This window comes from Anthonomus grandis, chromosome 4, assembly GCF_022605725.1.
Source record: "Anthonomus grandis grandis chromosome 4, icAntGran1.3, whole genome shotgun sequence".
Classification (NCBI taxonomy): domain Eukaryota; kingdom Metazoa; phylum Arthropoda; class Insecta; order Coleoptera; family Curculionidae; genus Anthonomus; species Anthonomus grandis.
The window spans coordinates 18,580,895-18,608,099 of record NC_065549.1 but is presented as its reverse complement, the minus strand read 5'-3'; the positions used below and the strand labels follow the sequence as shown (position 1 = coordinate 18,608,099).

General features: G+C 30.9%; 1 protein-coding gene across 3 annotated transcripts; it reads right to left on the bottom strand.

Annotated features, from left to right (window-relative positions):
• Positions 1 to 253: 253 nt before the first annotated feature.
• LOC126735117 (leucine-rich repeat-containing protein 49) lies at positions 254 to 27,205 on the bottom strand. 3 transcript variants are annotated; one of them, XM_050439046.1, is made up of 13 exons: positions 27,049 to 27,205; positions 26,654 to 26,991; positions 22,075 to 22,242; positions 21,731 to 22,009; positions 21,524 to 21,677; positions 21,167 to 21,306; positions 20,339 to 20,688; positions 17,580 to 17,775; positions 17,035 to 17,517; positions 11,607 to 11,805; positions 11,314 to 11,547; positions 9,714 to 9,921; positions 254 to 661 (listed from the first exon to the last, which is right to left on the bottom strand). In XM_050439046.1, exons 1-12 carry the CDS (start codon positions 27,076 to 27,078, stop codon positions 9,724 to 9,726), a joined length of 2,769 nt encoding a protein of 922 aa, XP_050295003.1. In that variant the 5' UTR covers positions 27,079 to 27,205; the 3' UTR covers positions 254 to 661; positions 9,714 to 9,723. The 3 variants fall into 3 exon arrangements, with proteins under 3 accessions (XP_050295003.1, XP_050295002.1, XP_050295004.1); XM_050439045.1 differs by lacking the exon at positions 254 to 661 and having other exon boundaries at positions 9,647 to 9,921; XM_050439047.1 differs by lacking the exon at positions 254 to 661 and having other exon boundaries at positions 9,647 to 9,921; positions 27,052 to 27,193.

Here is a 27,205-nt window from a genome sequence, read left to right as displayed (position 1 = left end):
CGTCAAAATAAAAGACTTCAAAAGACCTTTTAAACAAGCTATTACTCGACACCTCTTGCCATTTTAAATTTTTAAGGGGATGACCCTGGGGGGCAATGGGTGAAAGGAGGTGAAGTAATTTTAGGTTAGAAAGTTGTCCCCCTTGACAAACCTTTTGACGTATTTCGGCGTATATAGAAATATTATTAGAAATTAAAATTTTTATGTCATCATAATCATTCTGAAGACTCAAGGAAATACAAAAACACCCAAATACCTTAAAAAATTACTATTTATTTTGTTTCTTAAACCTACATTTAACAATGTAACAATAAACGTTAAAAATGACTAGAGAAAATTCACCATAAAAATATTCGTGATTCTAAAAAAGTAGTGTCCAACAAACCTGGGCAGTGTTTTATTTTATATTTAATTAAGACCTAGAAATTTCGAATACCACTTTTCAAATTTAAATTTCTTTTTTTTTTCGCGACCCACATATTTATCTCGCCATATTGAATTCATCACAGATTCCATGTTTCAGTATGCACTGCTCCGAGAATATATGACGTCTGGCCTTTTTTGAATTACTTACATGTATAGGGTTATTCATTATATTTTATAGCCCCCATTACATTTAGCAGCAGTTGGATATAGCCATACAGCCGCCAATAATCTAAATCTAAAAACCATATATTTTATCTTCGAGGAGAAAACGAGGAAAATTACAAAAAAATTACTTAATTAACCACCATGAGACTTATTCGACAGTTTTTTTCATTTTATAATTATATCTATTTAACAAAAACCTCTAATGTTTGCTAGAAATACATCATAAAAATCGGTTATAAGTTACTAAAATAACTTAAACTTGATTGAATGTACAAAATTTCTGAAAAAGATTAATTTTAAATAAAATGAGACAATTTAGTTGTTGTGAAGACTAATTAGAAAAAAAATAGGTGTATGTTTATATGATTCGATGTGTTTCTGTGATAGACAAGTTACTAGAAATAGTATAAATAATTTTCTATTTATAAATAATTTATACAGTGTGTCCCACTTAAGGGTTAGCCACCCCTCTAAAATTTTTGTTTCTTGACCAATTTTCAAAAACTTTTTTTTGTTGGATAGATGGTCAAAAATCGCACTTATGAGCCAAGTTCGACATTTGGAGAAAGCAGGTCATGGCCTACTGTATTCAAGTTTGAAGTGCGAAAAATCGAGAAGTTATTAGCGATATTTATTTTCTAAAAAATGGTACTGGATTATTGTTCAGGACCACTTAAAACATAAGTGTACCAAATTTGATTATGATAGTATACAGCGTGTTGAAATAAATTTGAGTCAAATTTTTAAAAGGCGCAATAACATTCTTAATCAAATACGAATATTTTTTAAATTTTTGGCCATTTGGCGTCTTGAGAACACAAAGGTTGGAAATATCCTTCAATAAACAACAATAGATCATATTATCATACTATTTTGGGCTTCACAATAATACAACTTCATTTATAAATTTTTTAGTTTTATTTCATTGTTAGGTTGCAATTCAGACTTCACTAGTTACTTAATAATGTAATGTAGGCTAAGCAGCAAAAACTGAAAATAATTACCTTAAGGAATTACCTAACACCAAAGATAATAATACTACTAGTATTTTATCTTTGCTAACACTCAAATTTAAAAATTAATTCCACAAAACTAAATATTAGTTCCTTCAATATGTCCTCCATTAATTCTTATACATTTTTCTATGCGTCTTCGGTTGTTTACTACCACCCTTCTTAACTGTACCCTGCTTATTTCATTACACTCTTGTCTAATGCGCTCACAAAGATCATGTAGAGTTTGTGGTCTTGATTTGTACACTTTGTTTTTAAGGGTTCCCAAAGAAAAAAATCTAAGGGAGAAAGGTCGGGGGAACATGCTGGCTACTGAATTAAGGGACTGTTTCGTCCTATCCATCGATTCGGATAATTCTGATTTAGCCAATTCCGCACAACCACTGCATTGTGGATAGGCGCACCGTCAAATTGTATATGTAAGTTTCTTGTTTCGGCTAACGGCAATTCATCGATTACGTCACTAAAATCACCTTCCAGGAAGCGAAGAAAATTAAGTCCATTTAGATTTTTATTAAAGAAAAACGGCCCAATTATACGTTCGTTCAAGATACCGCACCATACGTTAATTTTCTGCGAATACTGCATTTTACATTGTATCACCCAATGGGGATTTACGTTACTCCACATTCTAATATTTTGAGATGACACAATGCCGTTTATAGTAAATGTTGCCTCATCGGTGTATAAAATATTTTTCAAAAATGTAGGGTTAGCCAAATACTCGCCTTGTAACCACAAACAATATTCCATCCTGCGTTCTTCATCCCCGTGTTCCAAAGTGTGAAGGAATATAGGCTTGAAAGGCTTTTTGTTATTTTATGGCTCCATATGCAATTTTTGGAAATATTTAAGTTGGCACTAGCAACTCTAATGTTAGATTGCGGATTAGCATTAAAGTATTCAAGAATTATTTGGTTATTATTATTTGCTCGATTACGATGTAAATGAGGACGTACTCCGCCTACTGAACCAGACTGATCAAACCCGTAGTTTATTCTGGCTATTGTTGAATGGTGGATGTTTTTACCAGGATGTCTCCTGTTAAATTCCGCCGCAGCTTCACGAAATGTTCTAACTCCATCGCCAACTAGCCGCACTACTTCAACTCTTTCGTTTAAATTATAATCACCCATAATTATTTGACAAACTGTCAGGAACATTTTCTTTCATAGCATACTTGGATAAAATTCCCACAAAATATTTTTTAACCAGACACAATCATATCTTTGGAATTTAACAAACAAACTCATAAAAAAACAAACAAATTGAGCCCAAAATAGTATGATAATATGATCGATTCTTGTTTATTGAAGGATATTTCCAACCTTTGTGTTCTCAAGACGCATGCCAATTAGCCAAAAATTTTAAAAATATTATTTGATTAAGAAAGTTATTGCGCCTTTTAAAAATTTGACTCCAATTTATTTCCTGTACACCCTGTATACTATCATAACCAAATTTGGTACACTTATGTTTTAAGTGGTCCTGAACAATAATCCAGTACCATTTTTCAAAAATAAATATCGCTAATACTACTTCTCGATTTTTCGCACTTCAAACTTGAATACAGTAGGCCATGACCTGCTTTCTCTAAATGTCGAACTTGGCTCATAAGTGCGATTTTTGACCATCTATCCAACAAAAAAAAGTTTTTGAAAATTGGTCAAGAAACAAAAATTTTAGAGGGGTGGCTAACCCTTAAGTGGGATACACTGTATAATAAATTAATAATTTTTATAACTGATAATTGACCTCAAGGTCAAGATAGGTTATTTAAACATTTTTGCTTGATCCGCCAGATAAAGTATTTTTAAAATAAGGTAAAATGAAAATCCTGCAGTTTCCCTCCACTTATTTATTAAACATGATTCGGTTCTTTAAAATTTCCGACATGTTTCGGACACAGCGGTGTCCATCATCAGGGGATACTAAAAGGAAATAATTCTGAACAAAAAAAACAAAAAGACAAACAGACACAGGAAAAAAGATTAAAATTAATATAAGGCACACGTACAAAAGTTTAAAATTGGTATCAGTTATACGCTCCAGGGTTTGATTCCATGTCAAAAATCCTCTATTTTTTTAGATAGAATAGATAGAAATATGCTATAGAACATACTAAACGCAAACCTAGGTGACATTTATGTTGAGAAGTTCTAAAAGTACCATGGTACCTGATAGTGTTACTAAAATTTTTTTGGTGAAAGCAAGAGGAAACTAGGAGATTCATGGAGAACATATTAGATGGCGTCGTTAATATAGTGATTAGTACATTGTGAAAAAAAGCAATGGATCAGTACCATATACCGGAAATTGTAAAGGGCAAGAACAATGTATTAAAAGACTATGCAGACTTAAAACACACTGGGTTGAAAAGTGAGTACAAGAATTATGTACTTGATCATTAACACAGTAATGGTGGTTGTTTTGAGTAGCTTTATTTATTTCTAGTATTTCCAACAGATCAAGTTTATTGCTTTTGTCGCAGAAATGTAAAAATTTTGAGTCAGTAGCTGGGTTAAAACTGTGGTTGTTAGTATAAACATGTCTTGAAAATTTCGATTTAATGCTTGTACGGCAAATATTTCGGTTCTTGCTCTTTTCAATCTCTCTACAATGCTCATTGATACGTGTAGAACATCTTCTACCGGCCTGTCTAATGTAAAATGCATCGAAATTCTCACTCGAGCACCCTATCTCATATACTCCTGATAGATTTTTGTTCTGGGGAGATTTTGTCCTTACAGTTGATACAAAAGATCTTAATATATATTTAGTTTTAAAGCTAGTATTGATGTTATGTGAATTTAATATGTTTTTGATTTGGTATGAAATCGTACCCCAAAAGGGGATGGGAAAATATTTTGGATCATGTGATTGTTTGATGAACAGATTTTTGTTTAAATGTTTACTTACATGTTTGAAATAAATTTTATTAATTTTTAAAGAAATGCAGTTATTAGAAGCTATTTGTTTTATAATATTTAACTCTGTATTAAAGTCAGTTTTATCTAGGGGAATCGAAGAAAAGTCTAGAAAAGTGAGAATGGAAAGCAGCGAATTTCTGGCTATTAGGGTGATTCGAGTTATAAGGGATGGTACTGTCAGTGAATTTAGGCTTACGGTATATTGAAAATTTAACCTTATTGTTTATACGTGTTAATTTAAGATCTAAAAATGCAAAAGATTCGTTGGTTTCAATTTCAAATGTAAAATTAATGCATGAGTGTAGAGTTTAAGAACCTGAAAAAAAATTGAAGAAAAGATCGGAGGGACTATACCCTTAAAAATGGCAAAAATATTCAGATATCGTTTGAAAAAGAAAATGTGTTGAAAAAGGGGCCTATTTTTTATTTTGTTCTCCAAGCCTGACAAACAATTCAGCTAAAAGAGGGAACAGCCTAGAGCTCATTGCAACACCTGAGTTTTGTTTGTAGTATTTATAAGATAATTGAAAAACATTTTGTAGTAAAACTAAGTCAACCAGAACACAAAAGTTATCAATATGAACTTTTTCAAGATCAGTGTTTTTTTTTAATAAGTCTGCAACTAAAGGCAAACAGCCCTTAGGAGGAATGCTAGGGAAGAGGTTAGAAACATCAAAAGATGAATCAGGCAGAATGATATCCTTCAAATCTAGAGCTAGTTAAGTGGAATTTTTTATAGAAAATGAACTTTTAAACTTAGTGAGGTAAAGTAAGTGTGGTTGAGCGAAGAACTCAGCCTGTCACATGGGGAGCTACAATAAGAAACCACTGGACGAATAGGCATATCATGCTTGTGGATCTTGGGCAAGCCGTACAACAAAAAGATAGAGGTATTGATAGTTGTTAGTTTCAATTTTTTTGTGTTAAAATATTCTAGAGTTGTATTTACTTGTTTTAATGTATTCTTGAATTTAACTAAAAATTTATCAGTAGGACAGAGGTTGATAACTGAAAAATTATCGGTAGGCAAAAAAATAACAGTTCTGGGGTGGAAACAGAAGCTGAGTGAGTTATTGTCGGGAGTATTATGGCGAAGTTCAGATGTGAAAATTGACTATCAAAACTTAAATTCATAATAGATCTGTTAAACTTACAGTTGGTGGCTGTTGAGTTGAAGACATCGCCTTTCTTAATTATTTTCCGATGCAAAAAATAGGGATTCCCATTTTTAAAAAATCCGCTAAGCTGAAAACGACCTGAAGGTCAAAATGATCTCCGCAGATATAAGTCCAGGTTAAAGTTATTTAAACATTTATTCTTGATCCACCAGATAAAGTATTTTTAAAATGTTTAGTTGAAACAGAACCAGGTAGAAAGCAGTTTTTGTTATTTGAACTTCATTTGGCCTTTTCAAGGTTACGATAACAATGTTTAAAATATCATTTCAAACCTAAAATTGCTCGCTTTTTTCGAATCTGATCAAAAAATAAAAAATCAAAAAATAGAGATCCCCAATTAAAAAAAAATCTAACCTTGAAAATGACCTGAAGGTCAAAATTACCTCCACAGATATATGTTCCTCTCTGTCCTAAACAACTTTGGTCTTAAACATTTGCCGGTATCCTACTTACTTTCGGAGCAATTTAGGTGCATATAATAAAGTGGCCCACCCAGTATTTATTTGCATGGTTCAGTTGTGGTTTTTGGCGATTTTGGAAAATCATTTTAACTTCTACATCACACAAATCCACTCGATATTATATTAACACCACAAAATTATTATAATAATCACCTTATCGTATTAACTAATTTAGATTCTATAAGGCCAATACCTTACCAAAGTCAAGTGTACCAAGTGTAACCAGTACCAACTGTCAGTATTTCAGTTAAAATTTAAAAAAATATATTTTCCCCATTTGATGTTCAAATCTTGAACGATTTCAATTCCAGAAAATTTTATCTACTTTCACTTCACATTACCACGTTGCCAAAACATTTTAAAAAATTGCGACAATGCATAACCATGAAATTTTGCTTAGATATATTTATGATGAAGATTGTATTTTTGGCTTCAAAGTTACAAAACTAACTTAATTTCATATATAAATTTAAGTAAAAAAAGGCTTTTTTATCAATAAAGTAAAACAAAACATTTAAACAGTTAAAAAGAAAATTGATCCATTAAACGAAAATTTTTAATAACAACCCACTATTATAGCTCTTCGTAAGACACGTATACGATATACAGGGTGTCCATTTATAAACTGACACATTTTAACTGCTTATAAGTCGAGAACGAAAAATAAAAACAATGTGCGGTTTTCACAGAACTTCATCAATATTTTTAAAGTTTTTTTTGACAGTGTTGCCAAGTTTCAAAATTTACCTGAAATAGAAGGAAAAAAATTGATAATTTTCAAAGGTCGATTTCTCAAAAATTTTAAATGTAACACCCTGTACTTTTTAATTTCACATGAAAGCCTGTTAAATCCCCTTTCCGAAAATGTATAAATTGTCTTAAATTCACAATTTTTTTACAGAGCCAATTTTAGTAAATGACACCTTTTTGAAAATTTTCTTACAATAAATACCTATTAAATAATATTCTCGATATCAAGTGATAACAATAACAATTGTAGCTTGTCAAGGAGGTGCACAATTTGTTTTGTGGGCTTCAACTACTGTCAAATCTTTTTAACGTCATTCGTTGGGCAGTCCTAATAATTTGATTTCTATATATATATTTTTGCATTTTCTAAAGATTTTGAAAGGTTTAAATATGTTTACCACCCGGGAAAAAGCACGTTGCGTGTTATTATTTAGTGAGTGCAAATCAGTTACGCAGATGAGAAGAAGATTTAGGCTAATTTTTGAAAGGGCTCCACCTTCACGCAATTCTATACTTCATTGGGTACGCCAATTTTCCCAGGAGGGAACAGTTAAAAGAAATGTTAGAACAAACCTAAATGCACAAGATAATCTGTTGGATGATATTTTGCTGGTAAAAGAAGTGTTGTCCTTAAACAATAACCAAATATCTATTAGGAAGATAGCTCAAACGACAAATATGTCAAAAAGTGAAGTACATACAATTCTAAAAATAATTAAGTTTAAACCCTACAAAATTCAAACTTTCCAAAAAATAGAAAATCGCGCCCTTGAAAAAAGATATTTAATGTGCGAAACACTACTAGATCTTTTTCGAAATGAGCCGAATACCAATTTAATAATGTCTGATGAGGCAACATTTCACATCAGTGGTCGAATAAATAAGCATAACTGCCGAATTTGGGGAGATGAAAATCCTCGAGTGTATAACGAATTTGAAAGAGATTCTCCTAAGCTGAACGTTTGGTGTGCAGTATCGAAATCTAAAATTTATGGGCCATTTTTTTTTCAAGAAGCAACAGTGAATGGAAACAATTACACCGATATGTTGGAAACATTTTTTTATCCTCAACTTCAGTAGGAAGGAATTTTAGACACGGTCTACTTCCAGCAAGACAGTGCATCACCACACTTCTCCAGGGTCGCAAGGGATTCCTTAGATATTACTTTTGGAAACAGATGGATAGGGCGAGCAGGTCCAATCGAGTGGGCACCTTATTCTCCCGATCTAACCATTCATATTAAGATTTTTGTATATGGGGATATGTAAGACCCGTAAGACGGAAAGACTGTTGCTACAATCCAACCCCAAGAAATTTGGATGAACTGCGCAACAACATAGTAAACGTTTTTAACCAAATTACACCGCGAATGCCTTCTAATGCCTAAAATGCCTAAAACGCCTTCGGCAACTTATTTATCCGTCTGCATTTGTGTTCCGAGCAAAATGGGAGTCATATTCTAAATTAAAATTAATTTCTTCAATTTTTTGTTGTTAATAGTTGTAATTTAATACGTAGAATAAATACTTTTTATAGACATGGCGATAGCGCAAATTATTTAATTATGATCATGCTAAAGCGATACATAGGCAATTACCAGAAAATGTTCATCAATTACCGAATATGTATTGTAGGAGAATTTTCAAAAAGGTGTCATTTACTAAAATTGGCTCTGTAAAAAAAATTATGAATTTATGAGCATTTAACAGGCTTTCATGTGAAATTAAAAAGTACAGGGTGTTACATTTAAAATTTTTGAGAAATCGGCCTTTGAAAATCATCAATTTTTTTCCTCCTATTTCAGGTAAATTTTGAAACTTGGCAACACTGTCAAAAAAAACTTTTAAAATATTGATGAAGTTCTGTGAAAACCGCACATTGTTGTCGTTTTTCGTTCTCGACTTATAAGCAGTTAAAATGTGTCAGTTTATAAATGGACACCCTGTATTTAAAATATATGGTTGACCAAAAACCGATAACACCATTTATGCCAGAATAAATTAAAGAATAATCCAATAAATTAAAGAATAATCCAATTTATCTGAAATGTTATGTTTTTTCTAAAGACTTTAAAAACTTTCTAAGAGAAAAGTATTTTTCGCCTTAAGAGGGAGAAAATGGCACTTTTCGCTCAAAGCTCAAAAGGAAATTGACAATGTTGGTGTGTTATTTTTCTGCTCCAGGAACCAAATTAATTTTCTGTTCCGTTAGATTCACCGTTTTCGTAATTTTTAAGAGTTAACCAAAGCTAAATCGTCGATACTCATGTCATGGGAGTATTATTTTCTGCTTTAGTTCGTCTGTACAAATAACAATGCATTTTTTCCAACAGAACAGAAAAATAATATCCTAACCACAGGAGAGAATAAAGAACGCCAAGATCGCATGTTTGTCATCTTCGGCATCGTCTCCCAAAATTAAATGTGATCTTAAGCATTGATTACTTTTCTTCCCTTGGTCAGTAATAAATGCACTATTGCTTTTTAAACATTCATCCTTTTTAAAATAATGAAGTTTACTATTTCTACTTTTATTTTTTACATTAGAATATGTCCAAAATAGAAAATTAGTATTAAGGTAGAACATTTAAAATATTTTGTCTTTAAGAGCTTTCGAAATTTTAAGAAAAACAAAATTGTTATGTGGTTCGAAGAAATCTCATGGTAGCTAACATACGCATTAAATTGTTGCGCAGTTTTTTTCAAGTTGAAAAATTATAAAGTAATATACTAAAATTATATTAGATTTGCAAATATGCATCATAATATAACCAATAACCCTTTACATACTCTTCGTAAATTATTTACTAAGTTCTTGTAATTTCTGCTTCATATACATGTCTAGTTGTGAGTAATCCAGAAGGGTATTTTGGACAAACTCGTGCATTATTTGGGGCCAATCTTCATCCAGCATTTTTAATTTATTCATCGCATTTGTCATTTCTTCTAGGAGGCCAGATATGTGTTGTTTGGCTTTTTGTCTCATTAACATATCTTCCTAAAATAGATTGTGCAGTATTGAATGTGATAAATTATTCTCATTATAATAAGGTATGAGTCAAAAAACTTTCCATATTTTTTTTGAGCAGGTTAGAAAATTCTTAAATTTAGGTATGAAAAAAATGTATGATGTATTTTTTTTATTATATTGTTTAACGCTCAAACTACGAAATACTGTATCAATAGCTCCAAAAAATCAAAATTGCGAAGCTGTATAATAATATCAATTGTAAACTAAACATAACAATTTAAACTTTAATTTATTTTTATCTTTCGTTTATCTTTTTTATTGTAATCATTTTCTAAGAAGTATTATAACAAATATATCGTTTATTATACGTTCAGAAATTAAAAATAATATCTACTAAATATCTCAGAAAAAATTTAATGTAACTAATCTGATAAATTGGAACAACTACTCTAAGTATTAGACTTATGGTACTATTAGTTTTTTTTTCAATGGGACACCTTGTATATTTTTATTTGTTTTGTTACTTTTATTCTGAAAATATATCTAATTTATTTTCAATGTGTCCACCACGATTTGAGTGGTTTTTCCTGGTTTTCCTACGCATTCAAAATAAAATCGGGATGATCTCGGTTGACAATAAATATTTAATTTCATTTTTTAATTCGTCAAGATATTGCCGTCTGTCATAATAATTTAACTTTTTTAAATGTTCCCACAGAAATATCTTGATATCAGGATATTCATATTGGAATTCGAACCAAGAGGTTTCCTAATAGTCGTCAATTTTATGCTGAATAAAATTGAAGTATTAATTGCCTATTAAATAACCATCAAAAACAGTCGGTTTAATGACTTTTTTTTCTATTTAACATACCTGCCGTCAAAAACGCTGCTTCATCTAAGGACCTTCTGTTAAATGCCCAATTTCAAATTTACCATTCAAATTTTAAATAAAAATTAAATACATGACAATTAAGTCAAAATATTAGAAATAATAACAGTATTAAACAAAACGTGTTTAATACGCTAGAGCTTTACTCAAATTACTCAAAAATTGCTTGAGTAAATGTTGATATCATTTTTGAACACAAGAAACGTCTTTCTTTTTCGCCAAAAATATACAGGATGTTTCATTAAAAAAGTAAGCATAATATAGTTATTCGATTTTACTATCCGCATTTATTTTTCGACAGGTCCAAAAGATATTACTGTACGAATCAATCAATTTTTGTTTTAAAAATTTAGTTTCTACCACTAATGGTAACCCAGGGGTGGAAATATGAAAAGTATGCCCATACATTTCTATACGTATAATAAAAATTAATATTAGTGCTTTAAATACAATGAAAACTTTACGAACAAATGCCATTATGTCAATTTAAAAACTGGAAACCCCAAAACATTCCTAAAATGACTCACCTGTGTCACTGAGCCCTTCTTCCACTGCAACGCTTCTTTACTAACAACACTCCTCAGCTCAGGATCCGCCTTCAGCAACCACTTCTTTGCATTCTGCTCTGTTACTCCATGATTCACGTCTATCCGTAGTCTTACCAATAAGGGTTGTAGCAAAATATCTGGAAGCGACCACAAGACTAAATCACTTAAACTTTTGTATTCTTGATTGGCTTGCTTGATTTCATCATCCGAAATCTGGAAACATTTATTTTATTATATTGATTGCTTGGAGTATAGCTCCTGACTGGACTAACTTCTTTATCGTTGATAACTTTGAGGCCCCAATGCGCCAATCGGTAGATAGCGTAGCTTTCCCACGGTTTTTCGCATATTGGGTTGCCTTCTTGGTCTATATTTAGTCGTATTAGGCCCTGAACTTCGGAGATAGCGTTCAATTGACCTAGGCATGCTATGTTTGTCTCTTTAAATACGAAGTGATCGGCATTGGGAAACCTATGTTATTTTTAAGAAAAAAAAAATATTAAAAAGAGTAAGATGAAAATTTATCATTTTTTAATAAAGAAATAAATAAATGTTTTTTTATTAGATTATTTATTAATAAATAATTTAAGATTAAGTTTAAATAGGTTAGTATTAACTAGGGTTTTTTAGAAGTTTTTAGAAGTTTTAATATAAAAACATTTATAATATTAATTATAATAATATTAATAACAAATTACGGTTAAAAATAATATTAGTTAAATAAACTTTACTCGAAAAAGGATGATACATGATGTTGAATTAAAAAATACACATTCCTTTAGTAGGCGTAGAAATTTGTTAAAGAAATTTTGTATATTTTTGCCATATATATTTTGCATAAAAAAATTATTTTTCTATCCATCAGAAATGTGTCTCCTAATTATCTATCTATCCAGAAGAAATAAAATGGTACGTAAAAACTACGTATGGATTCTGATACATATATTTTTAAATACTAGTTAATATAAAAGTTAATTAAATCCTAACTGAATTGCCCATATATAATTTTAGTTTAAATCACATCATGACAAAATACATGGACAAATACATGATACTAAAAAGAACTACAAAATTTTGTTTATTTATATTATTTCTTCCACGTATCAACTCCTAAACCGCCCGCCCTTTCATACTCGCTATTTTTGTTACTTATTATACTTTAGGACAATTTTGTTTCAAATTATACAGATTGTCTATTTTTAAAACTTGTATTAACATATATACAAGGTTAAGGCCGGTTTTAATTTTTTTGGAAATCTTTTCAAATAATATAAGAAATGAAGTTTTTGTATATACATTTTGTATGTGTATGTTTTATTTGTGATGTATTTGGTCGTAGCAGTATTGCAACCATTTTGAATCATCAGATTAATAAATCTGAGATGTTAATTGACTTCAATGAAATTTGAATTTGTTTAAATTCAGTTTCATAAAATTTAGTTAAAACTGTTTGTCTTGCAGAACATGAGAGGCTTACGATAAACTATATCGTCGAGAGCTTCGATTGAATATATGGAGAATTGTCAATACTTGGCCCAATGGTACTCTGCAAGAATTTTATTGCACCAGATTGGTTTATTTAATTTTTTTTTAAAATTGTTTATTGTTGTTTATTGTTAACTTTCTGAAACATACTTGTCGTTAAAAACTGAAATTCGGGCGAAAAATTATTGAGAAGAAAATGATCTTTTCAGCTTTATGGGCCTTTCAAAATTGAAGTAGTTTGAAAATGGCTTCTGGCTTCTGATTATTCGGCACAGAAATTACTGGTAGGCGAATTATAGTTCCACATTATTTCCAAATTTTTTTATACAGGGTTTTGCAAAGACTTTCAGATATTATCCGATTTTTTTAAAGAGACCACCGTCTATAACAATATGCCATTATTCTGATTATTCACCATTTCAGAAAAAAATTTCGACTTAGAAAAATCATAGTGTCACAAAATTGCTTAAATATGGCCTTGTCATAGCCGAATTATTCTAATCGATTTATATTCTTTTATATTTATACTTAAAGATCATTCTATTAAAATTCTAGAAATTAGTAGAAGAATCTTATTGGGTAAATTTTTATAAAAGGTAAAAAAACACGAAATCTACAGCATCACAAATACATTTAATAAAATAACGAAGGTTACATGTTTCGCTCGACTAGAGCATCATCAGACCTAAACAATAATTAAAATTATGTAACCCGAAAAAAGGAGAATTCAACAAAAACTTACCATAACATACACAAAACACCTAATATTTAAGTAAACAAAGATTACAATAAAGTGGCACTATCTAGTGGTGATTGTAAGTGAAGTAGTGCATAAAAGTTTAGTGTTTAGTGTTCAAGAGTGCTTATTTATTGAACCCACAGGAAATCCGTACAATATAATAGCTCACCTAATTTTGAGTCCATAGAATATCATAGCTAAGATAGCAATTTCCTATCTTAGCTTTTTATAAGCGCTACGGATTTTTTCTTTCATGACTTTCCAAATTAAATTTAGGTACTCGATACACTTTACAATTTAGGTTTTTGTGACAAACAAATCCAATAAATTTAGGTCTGGTCTGGTATTATTTCTTATAAATTGGCGCCCAGCGAGCTTGTTTGTTTTTGGACTGTTTTTGCTTCAAGTGAATAAAAAATATTGAAAACGGTTTTTTTTTAACTTCAAATCATTAATAATTTGAATTTCTATGAGAAATTTTGTGGGTGAACATATCTTTCAGAAACTCTATTCTAGAGAATTGCCTATGTATTATTTATTTATCTTTTACTTAATTGCCTTTCAAATTCTCCAGTTGTTTTCCTACTGCATAATAATTGTTAACATTTGACTTAAAATATTTATTTTTATACTCGCAGTTACGTACAGTTTTGATTCAGGCATATCTGCTGCTATTTTATTTGTTACCAGAATATATAAATTAACTAGAACCAGGAGGATCTCGAAATTTATCTTAAATTTAGTAATACAGGGTGTTTCAGAACTATGGGATCAAACTTCTGGGGGTTGTTCAGTGCAACAGAAGAATCCATTTGAGTATAAGAACCCATGTCCGGAAATGCGTCACTACGCCACTACGGCCCTAAGACGCGTTAAAATTTATAAAAAACATTAATTACCTAAATAGGATCTGCTGCATTTATTTTTACCTTTTGTTCATGATACCATAACAACAATTGTTTAAGATCAACGGTTATCAATGTCAATTCTCAATGTTATGCTTAAAAATTTTATAGCTTACAATTTTTAAACATTTATTGCTAATGGAAAACTTTACCAATCAAGAATTGGCGGATATGCATTTGGCATACGAAGCAACAAACTGCAATGAACGAGCAGCATCTCGGTTGTATCATGAACGTTATCCCGAACGACAGCATCCTGGATACAAAAAGTTTATTGCGGTTCATCGGCGGCTGGCGCATCGGCATCGAGACAGGCATGTTTAAGACCAAGATGCATGATACTGGTGTTGCTCGAACCGTAAGAACAGTCGAATTTGAAGAAGAGGTGCTTCACTGAGTTGCCGATGAACCATCAAATAGCACACGTGACGTCGCTAAGCATATGAATACGAGTAACGCTTCTGTCTGGCGGGTACTACACGAGCAACAACTAAATCCTTACCACTTCCAGAAAGTTCAAGGTAAGACTGCAGCCGATTATCATCCTAGAGTTCAATTTTGTCGATGGCTTCTGGATCACATCATTGCACAACCAAATTTTTTACGATATGTTTTGTGGACCGATGAAGCCTCTTTCACAAGAGACGGTATTTTTAATAGTAGGAATAGCCATGTTTGGAACGAAGAAAATCCTTATGCAACTTTTTTAAGAAAACATCAGAATCGTTGGTCTGTCAACGTATGGGCAGGCATTGTTGATGATTATTTAATTGGGCCATACCTTCTACCGGAACGGTTAACAGGACCTATTTATCTGCGTTTCTTGGAGGAAGTTCTCCCAGAACTCCTTGAAAATGTTCCACTAAACGTTAGACAGCAAATGTGGTTCCAGCATAATGGAGCGCCGACTCACTTTGCTGTACAAGTACGCGAGTATTTGGCTCAGCGGTTTGGGCACCGTTGGATTGCCAGAGGTGGAGCAGTTTCTTGGCCTCCTAGATCACCCGATTTAACGTCGCTCGATTTTTTCTTGTGGGGACATGTAAAGTCTTTAGTCTACGAAACTTCAGTAGAATCAGAGCTAGACTTAATTGGACGAATAACAGCAGCATTTGAAATCATTCAAAACGAGGATCAAATTTTTAGTGTAGTCCGCCGAAATCATGTGCGGCGTTTAAATCGGTGTACTGAGGTTGGAGGAAGACATTTTGAACAATTGTTGTGATGGTATCATATACAAAAGGTAAAAATAAATGCATCAGATCCTATTTAGGTAATTAATATTTTTTCTAAATTTAAACGCGTCTTAGGGCCGTAGTGGCGTAGTGACACATTTCCGCACATGGGTTCCTATACTCAAATGGATTCTACTGTTGCACTGAACAACCCCTAGAAGTTTGATCCCATAGTTCTGAAACACCCTGTATAAGTTTATTACTGATTGTTGCTTCGAAAAAACAAGAATCTATTACTATAAATAAAATCACAAATAGTCTTAAATGAAAACATTTAAAATATTAAGATTGGGAAATGCAATATATTGTATCTTCTGAATTTTCTACAGATTTTTATTTTTTTTCTGGTGGGGTTGTGCTAGATTCTTAGTGTTTTATTTATTTATTTATTTATTTATTTATTTCAATATACGGCAGAGCCAGTTTACAAAAACAAAATAGATAATACAAAATACTAAACAATATAGCAATATAAATACAATACTAGAATTACAAAAAAAATATATATATACCAAGATAAAACCTCTGAAAAAACAGTCATCAACAGGGCTAAAAACTTAGCACTATCCAAGGAACGTAGGTTAAAGTGTAAGATTATTTATTTTTGATTTGAATGACCGTAAGCCGCCGGAAAATGGATCCAAACTATTTTCATTAAAGAAACGCAAAGTCCTAGTCAGTGGAGAAAAAAACCCATAGTTGGCCGAATGAAAGGGTAAACGAAACATAGAAGAGTTGATCCTTCTTTGACAGGTGTTAAAAGGAATTGCTTCCAAGATGGTAGGACAATGATATAAACCATTTAAGATCTTATAAAACGTTAAAGCATCATAACTTACAAGCAATGTAAGTTAAATTTATTCACAATTAGATTTCCTACTAATTTTATTCAATTAAAATATTATTAATATATAGACAAAACTTCAATTTTCGAAAAAACAGCATTTTAAAAATTCAAAATTATTAATAAATTCAGTAACAGGAACTTAATTTTTACGACCAGGGGCCTATCAGGGCGACTTTTAAGAAATAGCATGAGGGCCACGGACCTTTAGTTATTTGTTACCTTAATATACCAGAATGAGCTTTTGTCCAAATAAATTTAATGTTTTTATTCTGTAAGGTAAACAGCAAATCTAATACTGTATATCCAATTTTACTTAAATCTAAATACATACAATAATGCTTCAAAGAACATACAATATGGTAAAGTTAAATTTGATAATAAATACAGAAGAACCTAAGACCGTTATTTAGAAAATGATTATTTAACAATTATTGAATTATTGAATAGATTCACTGTATAATGCTCATGAAAATCAATTTTTCCACTTACCTATGTTTAATTTTACTCAAAAATCCTACCACACCATTAAAGTTAACATAGTTAAACTTAATAGTGGTGACATCATTGGCTTTGCTAACATTCCAAGGCTTATCGATAAACCTCAACGCTCCTTGACCATACACGTTCAGATACCGGCCACAAATTTCAATCAAGTAATCCCCACCCTGTTCCCGGTCCTTTGGTACCGCTGGAGAACCAGGGACGGCTTTTTTCGTTTTGGCCGTAGCCGCTCGACCATTACACTTTATCGGTAAAGGGCGTCCGCTTACAGCACTTTTAATGTTTCTAGAGCACCCGCTACTATTCGTACTAGATTTGGTACTGCATTTTTCGCTTTCAGAGGTACTTGGCACACTAAGGATGGAGGTATTTGTGGACAGATTGCTCGCCGTGTCTTCTGGGGTACTGTTTGAGTCTGTTTTAGGCTCTAATGGGGTTACTGGCTTGTCAACGGTCGGTAATGCTGTTGGTCTGCAAGAAATAGTAATTAGTCGGCGAGATTCAGTCATTCAGTTCACAATATTCAGTCATACGTTTGTTCTACTTCGGTTGTTTTAGATTCCAAGCAATTTTGTATAGGGTTTTCCTCACGTTCCGAGTCTGAGCTATCGGAGTTACCAGTGCTATTAGAGGTGGTTGAATGAGCACGTTCGCTACCGCTTGCTACTGAACTAGAGCTGTCAATATTTGGTCCGAGACTTGATAAGCTTCCCGAGTGTTTTAGAGATCCTGCACAAAATTATTTTAAATTGTCATAATTAAAAGAGTCACAAACACTATTTTTTATGGTTATAAAACTTTTATTTAGTATGGTAAGAACTTTATTTGCAATTTTCAAGGTATCTTCCATCCATATACTAAGTTATATTTAGTCTAGACAACATGTTTTCTTAAGGTTGCAATAATTTCATATTAAAAATTGTTTAGTACTCGAGCAATTATTTTAGTGGAACAGGCGCCTTCAGTTTTTAGGTGATCTTAAAATCTCTCTCAACGTTAGAAGAAAAACACAATTAAGATTTACTAATTTTCCAGTTGTGCATACAGTACAACATTCCTGTTTATAAAATAAATTATAAACACTAAACATTGGACAAAACCATTAAAATGTAAAACATATTTTTTTCAGTTTGCCCGTTACATTTTGATGCACTTGTGTTATTTAATTATCCCAGACGATCTAGAGATATAAAGATTGAAACTTCAGGAACTGACATTAAAATATTAAACATTAAATCTGTTAATTTCTAATTAATGAAGAAAGTGCAAGAAAAATCTGACATTTGTTGAAGGTAAAGTTGTTGAATAGATTAAGTATTTAAAGAAATTTAGAATATACTTTAAAAATATGTAGGTTAACTTATTCTCGTTCTTAAGTATATTATATGGGGAAAATTCCCAATATAAATAGAGTTAAATTTAATATAAATATTCTATCCAAGCCCTGTCAAATCAAAATTTAAACTGTCTTCTTCTCATTAATATTTTGACCTAAATCATTTTTTCACATTCATTTTTAAATCACCTTTGGATGGACTGGTAAAACTGTGAATGATAAATTTGCATCTTAATGATTTTAACCTGGTTTCTTTGCGATAAAAACTGGCTCAAAGTTTCAGTTTATTTAAAAATGAACTGAAACTTAGGCTCTTAGAACTAGCTATGTTATAGGTAATTTTTTGTGATACCAACCCAACCCAATGCGATGTAAAGTTAAATTTGATTGAAGTATTTAATTAGATATTACTTAAAGATTGTTATTGCTTATTGGTTAATTTATAATAAGTTTAAACTATTATTGCAATATCAGGATACTATTTTTGCATTTTATCTCTTGTGGTTTCGTGTCCTAAAGACTTAATAAAAAATTATAAATAAATAAATATTTTTTTCTGAGTTTAAGATCTCCATATTATCGAATACTGTTTTTCTTTTATGATTGCAAGTAAGCATTCAATCCTCGCCTTTTAGGACAATTTTATGTTTTAAAGATAGGGAATTGTGTAATCATTTTGTTTATATATTAATTTTAATAATTTATGTTTAGGCCAATATTAAAAACTTAAAATATAACACACCTATTGTGAAAATTGAAGATATTAACATAATATATTAAAATCTGGAATATATAAATTTGAATCTTAAAAATAAATGGTTACAGTACATATTTTCTGATTCCTTTACCACTGTCTTGACCATAATTTCTTTAATTGATAAAGTAAGAGTAAAGTTAAAATTTGATTTCAAATTTATTTTCTAGAATCATTTACCCAACTATTCCTTAATATCACTGTTTCTTTCCTACAACTTTTAAATAAATTAATTTTCAAACCATACCAAGAGCTTCACTTAGTGAAGAGGTACTTTCTTCTCTTTCTTGCCATGTCTAAGGTGAAAGTCTTTAGAACTGAAAATATGGATCCAAGTTTCTAACATATATGTCTGTCTGTCTGCTATGTAAATTTATACATTTCTTTTTGACGGTGATCTGAATTTATCAGGAGTTGCATGGGATGGTACTCGATTTGATCAGAGTGAGTAACGTACATTTGTGCCAAGTCTTCATTTTCATTTCATCACATAACCACATCTTTGTTTTTTTAAAGATATTATCAGAATATTTTGAGGAAGATGGCAGTGGATTATAAGTCAGTAATGTTAAAACTAAAAGTCACAATAAACAGAATAACCCAAATAAATTTTAGTTTTTAAGTATAGAAAACTTAAATTTGCTCTCATTTAATATATTTCTTAAAGGTTTTAAGATTGGGTACTAAAATTTGTGTGTAGTGTTAAGACCACTTACTCTTTTTTGCGTTGTTTATATCTATTGTAAAATTAAGGTTAGTCTTGAACCGGTTTACTAAAATCAATCTATAAAAAATAAATACTCTGGAAAGAAAAAGCTAAATTCGTTCATAGAAAACTAAATTAAATATATTGCTGAAAAAGAGTTTTTATGCAACTGATTTCATAATCATAATAAATTCCGCCAGGACACGAGGTCTTTCAATTATATTTAATCTAAATAAGGCTCTAGCAGGTTTCTCTCTCCCGTATTATAGATATAGATAGATAAATATCAAAAGAAAAGAAACGGTCGTGAGCTTTGCAGATTATATATATTTCTTTAGGTCAAACTTTAAAAAATTGAGTTAAAAATTATTTTACATAATAAAAAAATTGATTCCTACTTAATAAATAGTATGAAATATATTTCTTTAATTAATCGTTTCTGAAAATCGGATTTCCAAAAGTTCCTGTAAAGGGATTCAACAAAATATCTACTTACCATCATCTCTCATATTGTCATTTTTCTCCAATTTATTGATAATAGGAACCAAGATGGGCGGCAACTTTAGGAACTCATTTGAATTCGCACTACTGGATGTATTAGAATTATTCTGCGAATTTTCAGTATCCTGGGAGGCCGTCCTGTTTGACCCCAACTTCTTATCTGGCAGCAAAGGAACCTTTGAGGCTATCCTGATGAAAGATTTTGATTTTTGATGCACCAATTTCGACGTAGGCTTTACGGTGGGTTTTGCGAGAGATGTGAGGATGAAATCAGAATCTGGCTTTAGATTTTTTACTGATTTATCCACAGCAGTCACTGTATTGGTAAGACATTTAGTTTGAGATCTGAAATAGTATTATTTTGTTAAAATAATTGGGATACAAGATGTTATGTTAATATGCCTTCATTAACCCTTGTTAGTATTCTAAACTTTTAAATTTTTCGGTCAAATACATTAATTCATATTTAGTAATTTACTTCTACTCACTATCACTAAGTTTAAATGTGAGTGACCAGAGACGTCAACAGAATTGTAAAAAAAACATCTGATTTAGTTGAATGAAATTAAAACTTAAATGAAATTAAACTGTAATGATATTTTTTTGTTGACATTTCCTTATTCATATTGTAGTAAGTCCACTAACATTTTGCCTCTAAATGTACAAAAAAAACCTATGAAATAGTTCACCTTTCTAATAAATCTGTCTAATTCCTCTAATCTGTTTTAATTTGCTTAACTTAACTTAAATTTAAAAAAAAACTAAGTGACTTAAAGAAATAAATAAAGCCCAAATCGCTAAAATTTTTATAGTGTTTGCATACCTTAGAAGTTCCCAATTGGTCCTTGCATTTGAAATAACCTCCTCTCTCCTATAATTTAAAGTAGTTTCACTTGTCAAATCCATAAAAGCTGCATTAGTGTTCTCTTTATTCCTCCGCCAAGCCATTGCCGCTTTCCTGACCTTTGTGAGCAATAAATAAACATTTTAAGAATCCAATCTTAGTTACTTAAAACAAAACCTTAATTGATAATATCTAAAATTAACATTGTCGCATGAAATGGAGCAATTACAATGACAAATCAGGTATTTACTACCTCTTTAGATATGCACGCCAACAAGCAATAAAATCTCTATTAAGAATCTAAATGGTTGAAAAGCTACTTTTTAGTTCAATTACCTGTTCCGTAACTTGCATAGCATTTAGCCGTATCAAATGTGGTAAATAAGAAACTAGGAACGACACGCAGTCTCCCGCTAAAAATACGGGATTGCCATCTATTGAAATTTCTTTTATATTCGGCGATTTGGCTATACTGCTTATATCGTCCACACTAAATTTAAAGAAGAGCAGGAAAACATTAATAATTTTTTTTTTGTATATTACCTTTGTAAATCATTGTTACTCAAAAATATTTTGACCAAACAATTCAGATCCCCACAGCCAAGTAATTTCTTTAATCTGTTTCTTCTCAGATTCAATTCTTGTAACGAATCAAGTCCCTGAAGGTCTTTTACACCAACTACACGTATTTGGTTACCAGCTAAATTTAACACTTTCAGTTCTGCCAGGCTGCTTAGTCCTGCTACAGTGGTGATTTGATTACCATGAAGGTCTAATACCTCTAGTTTCTTAAGATATTCTAGCCCCTCAATTTTTTTAAGTCTGGATAAATTAATTAAAATAATAATACAAATTAGTAAAAAAAAATATATATTCTCAATAGTTACCTATTTTTTCCCATGAGCAGCACTCGTAAATTTTCCAGACTATCCAAAGCTTTAATCTGCTCTAGCTGATTATCATATACATCTAAGAAAACCAATGTGGGGAACTTCTGTTTACATAACGTTTCTAAATCTATTATCAAATTGTGTTGTAATGATAATAATCTTAACCTGGAAAAAATGTCAATATGGCATTCATTTTTGTATATTAAATACTCTTATTAAAATAAAATACTGTTATTAATATTATTTTTATTCATAGTAAAAATATAAGTCGAAATATGTACAAAAAAAATGTTTTGTCTATGAACGATGAAAAAATAAATACAAACGTTACAAGGTTTTAAAGTTTGTTTGCTTTACCTCCATAGTGTCACCATGTATGATCATCAATAAATTTTTTAATCACACTTTTTTAGGCTTTAGACAAATTTTGTATATAAATACTTTTTAGGAAAAAATCGTCCCATATACAACGTTCAAGAATGACGCATTTCAAAAAATCAAGTGAGACAAAAACCAAACTTAAGTATAAGTAACATTAACATTATTAAAAGGCTTTACAAAATGTTGGATTAAATTCTGTGAATTAAATATAATTTTTTTTATAAATACATATACTTACTTTAATATATCTGTTATGATATTGAAATAAATTATGCATGATTTAAAGAGATATCATATTGAATAGATCAAAAAATTGTTCAGTTGTCAAGAAATCAATATAATAGAATTGCAGTTAAACAACATGCTTTACTCTAAAAAGTAAAATATGCACTAATTTATTCTAATGATACTGATAAAATAATCATGCTATCTTTTTAACATATTTGTGTGATTTTTAGAGACTCATTTACATCGATTTATTTATACTCAAATAAATACTATGGAAGTTACATATTACAGTGCTTACTATAATAAAGAAAAAATGTAAAAACAAACACCATCTAAAATCATTAGGATTCATGGGGAGGACTATATTTTTAATAAATTCTATGCTCACTAAAAATATTGCAAAATTTAAGCATTTTATTAATAGGGAAGAAATTTGATGCTGAATTTAGAAAGAGTTATGGATTTGAAATTCTCAAGTTACCTTAGGTACTACAAATTCAAGACTAATAAAGGAACATTTTTTGTAGTTATTATTATTAACTACATATTCATTAAATGAGATAGATCTCAAGGAGAATCTTTTACACAACCAGACTAAACCAAATTAAAATAACATACTATAATATGAGATGCTATAAGGATAAATATCAAGTTTTTTCAGATGCTTCAGATTCTTTTTCCACTTAATCATATTGCTATTAATTTCAATTTCTAGAAGTGCTCTAATCAAATCCTTATTATTAGTTGATTGGGTAAATATATATGATTTGTAAAAAAGGACCAATTTTTGACACCTAAAATAATAATGGGAATTGCCCTTTTATATGGGAATAATTTATTTTATATTCTTTAATGAGATATAAAATGTTCTCGGTAATTTTATTGGAGCAACAACTGAGCACCAGTGTAGCATAGTGTATCAATTGGGCGATTACCAGTGTGGTTTTAGAAAAACCAATCGACAATGGATCACATATTCACTGTTAGGAAAATACAACAAAACATTGTACTAGCTATTTATAGATTTTAAACAAGCATATCCTAGCATCATAAGAGTAGAATACCAGGACAGAACTGGGCCTACCATAAAAGTAAGTTAATCTTACAAAAACTGTCGATCTTCTTTACTGAGATGCATTATCCCCACTTCTCTTTAGTATTGCTTTGGCGAGCATTGTGAGAAAGGCAAGGACAGAAACACTCTAGGTTTTACTAGTCTTTAGAAATCAGGGTCCTCGAATACTGGAGGCTTTTGCTGATGATATAAATATAGTGGGAAATACAAACATTAATGTCAAGGAAGAGTGCATAAAACTGGACCAGGCTGCTAAAGTCCTAAAGATGTTAGATTTCGAATCAATTTGTTATATGATTATACAGGGTGTACCAGAAAATGTGGGAAATCTCTCGGAATAAGGTAGAAAATTTAAAAAAATGTATAAAAAAATATACTATAGGCCCTACAAAGATACGGCCCCTTAAAGACGCGGCTGGACATCGGTTTTTATTGAATACCTTTTGAAGAACTTGGTATAATTCAATAAAAATTTTACGTGATAAACACTACTAAGCACCTTTTAAAACGGAGTTCTTAAAACACATTTACCTTGTTTATTTTACCAGGAGCGGACTAGGTCGTACATTATAATGCTTCAATTTTTAACAATCTGTATGATAAAGACTCAGAAATAATAAATATGGATAGCTTGCACCTTATACTAAAGGAAAGGCACTTATTATCGATAAAATGAACCGTTTTGGAGAAAAGAAATAAGTCAGGAATCACTGTTTTATTTTAATTAAAAAGAACCATGATATGTTTTTTTTCAGCTATGCCACAGTTTAAAAAAAAATGCAAATGTTTTTCCTGAAATGAAAAAACAACCTGAAAAAGAATGTAATAAATAAAGAAGCTACTAATTCGAAACAATTAATTAAAAATTTCATAAGTAGGTTTAACTTCGGCTTCGTGACGTCTCATACACTGTGGATTGCTGTACTCGCCACAACAACCCTGGATTGTTCCTTATCACATCACAATGAATCCTGATTCTCTGTAAAAGTTCCTCCCGAGTATCGACAGCAGTTGAATACACCAAGGTTTTGAGGTGACCCCATGAATAAAAATCCAATAGCGTTAGATCGGGAGACCGAGGAGGCCAGGCAATGTATCCTCCTCTACCTATTGGTATGGAAAAACGTTATTCAGGTGGTTCCTTACTCAGGAAATGAAATTCCATTATGGATAAAATACATGTTTCGGCGGATCCAAGTGGCAAATGCTCTATTAAATCCAGAAGATTGTTCTGAAGGAACTCCATATAAAGTTCTCCATTCAATCCCTTGTTGAATTTTTGAATTTTAAATTAGTTCCCTGCTGATCTAATAGCCAATTGGCTAACTGTATTCTATGTGGAAAATCTTCAGGAGTTAGTTAGTAAGTGCAGGCACTTTTGTACATGATATGGCTATAACAGCTGTTCTTGAAGTACTTTATGTATTATTGTTTTTGGTGTATTAAGCTGAGCGGCTAATTTTCAAGTGCTTGTCCAAGAAGTATAAGCTATAGCATTCAAAATATTTTCCTCCTATTGTACCGTACATATTATTCTTCTCTGATCAGCATCAGTACTTTTTTCCCAAAAATTACAATAAAGAAAGTCAATAATATCACCTTAATAAGTGGAATCATCTACCAGTTACCCTTAGACATTAGTCAATTCTTTTAAACGAATTTTGATTTGGAATAGTGCGATTACAACATCTTTCTTCATACAACCTTTTTGCTTTCAATACATTGCAAGATGCAAGACCATACACAAGATGCATATCTGCATACTCAATAAACATAAATTCCATATTTCAACTTAATTCAAATTAAATTCATCAAGAAATCAAAAAATTATTATCAACATAAAGGATCAATGTATTAACAATGTGAAAGATGGCAAGTTTTGAAAGATATGTATTTGTTTATTGTGTAATATAGAAAAGTTTGCAAGAATGGTATGTTTAGAAAAACAAGAAATGCCAATAAAAAGATGCAAAAACATTTTTGTTTACATTCTTATTCAGGTCCTTTTTTTAAGAATCACACTGCATTTTTAAAAACATATACTTTTTCAGATTAAACAACTTAAAATGGAACTTGTCTGTTGTTTGAATAACTGTTGCAGCTGAAAAAAATAACATATCATGGTTCTTTTTAATTAAAATAAAAAAAGAGTGACTCTTTAATATGAATGTTTTTTACCAAAACAGTTCATTTTATTGATAATGAACCTATTCATCTTTTGTAAAATTTTTCATGTCAGCTCCTAAATTATTTAAAAAAATTAATTTGCATGTTGCATCAGGACATACATGAGGCAATCCATCCAATTCAGAGTACTAATTATATGGTTGGAATAAATTTATCTCTAGAACCACCAGAATGGGGTAATCAACATTCTTATATACCCCATACACCTCCTTACACACATTCCTGAGGCAAATAAATGACAGGAAGTACAATAATTTAAGATTTAAGGAATTAATATTGCACTGTTATGATATATTTATTTTTTAATATATTTGATTGTTAAGTTTACATATTTTGTAATTAGAGCTGGCCATTGATAAATAAAATAAATTAATTAATAAATAGATGTCTTATGGGTTGTTCTTGGCTCTAAACAGGGCTTGAATTGGCATTTTTTGAGTTGAAATGATAATGAGGAAAAAATTAAGGCCTATTTAAAAGGTGAGACTCAACCAGAGCATGATATATATTTTTTGTCATGCTAAAATGTAAATATTCTGAGGAAATTGCATAATAATGAGAAAAGACACTAATATAACAGCTATTAACAATATGATTTTGAAATTTAAGTCCAATAACTGCTAATGCAGGCATAAAATAAAAACTTGCCAACAAATTATAAAAAGAGATTTTTACAACAAAACAAAAAAGCACATACATACATACCTAGGTTCTCCCTCAATAACAGGAACATGTGTTAACCCTCTCCGATCTAAACTAATCCTATCAGGGTGCTTCTCTTTCTCGTTTTGTGTCCGTGAAACTCGTAGGAAGCCGTCGGGACTCGGCTGGAGCGCCACGCAATCATATGCCGAGTTCTCCTGAACCTTGGCGATACTGGCAGCATTTAAGGTGCTATGTGACCGTACATATAGAGATCTTTTATTGTTTGGGGGTAATGCTGGGGCTATTTTTAGAAGATGCTTCTCCGCATTCGGGGGTGGCTCGGTGCCATTCGGGTCGGTACTCTTTTGGGTTGTTAACCTAAGGCTCTTCTTTTTATCCTTAAATTATTGTTGAAAGGAAAACATTAAATTATTAATAAAAAAAAAGATTCTTACTACGGTAGCTGCGGCGCTACTAGTTGGCATTTATATTCCATAAAGGAATACATTTGAGTCTGTTATTTAAACGAGTCTTTATTCTTTTTTGGTAATTTCGATTATTTTAGAAAAAATGACATTTATAACCCAAATTTTGTTTGTTTTGTTTATTGTG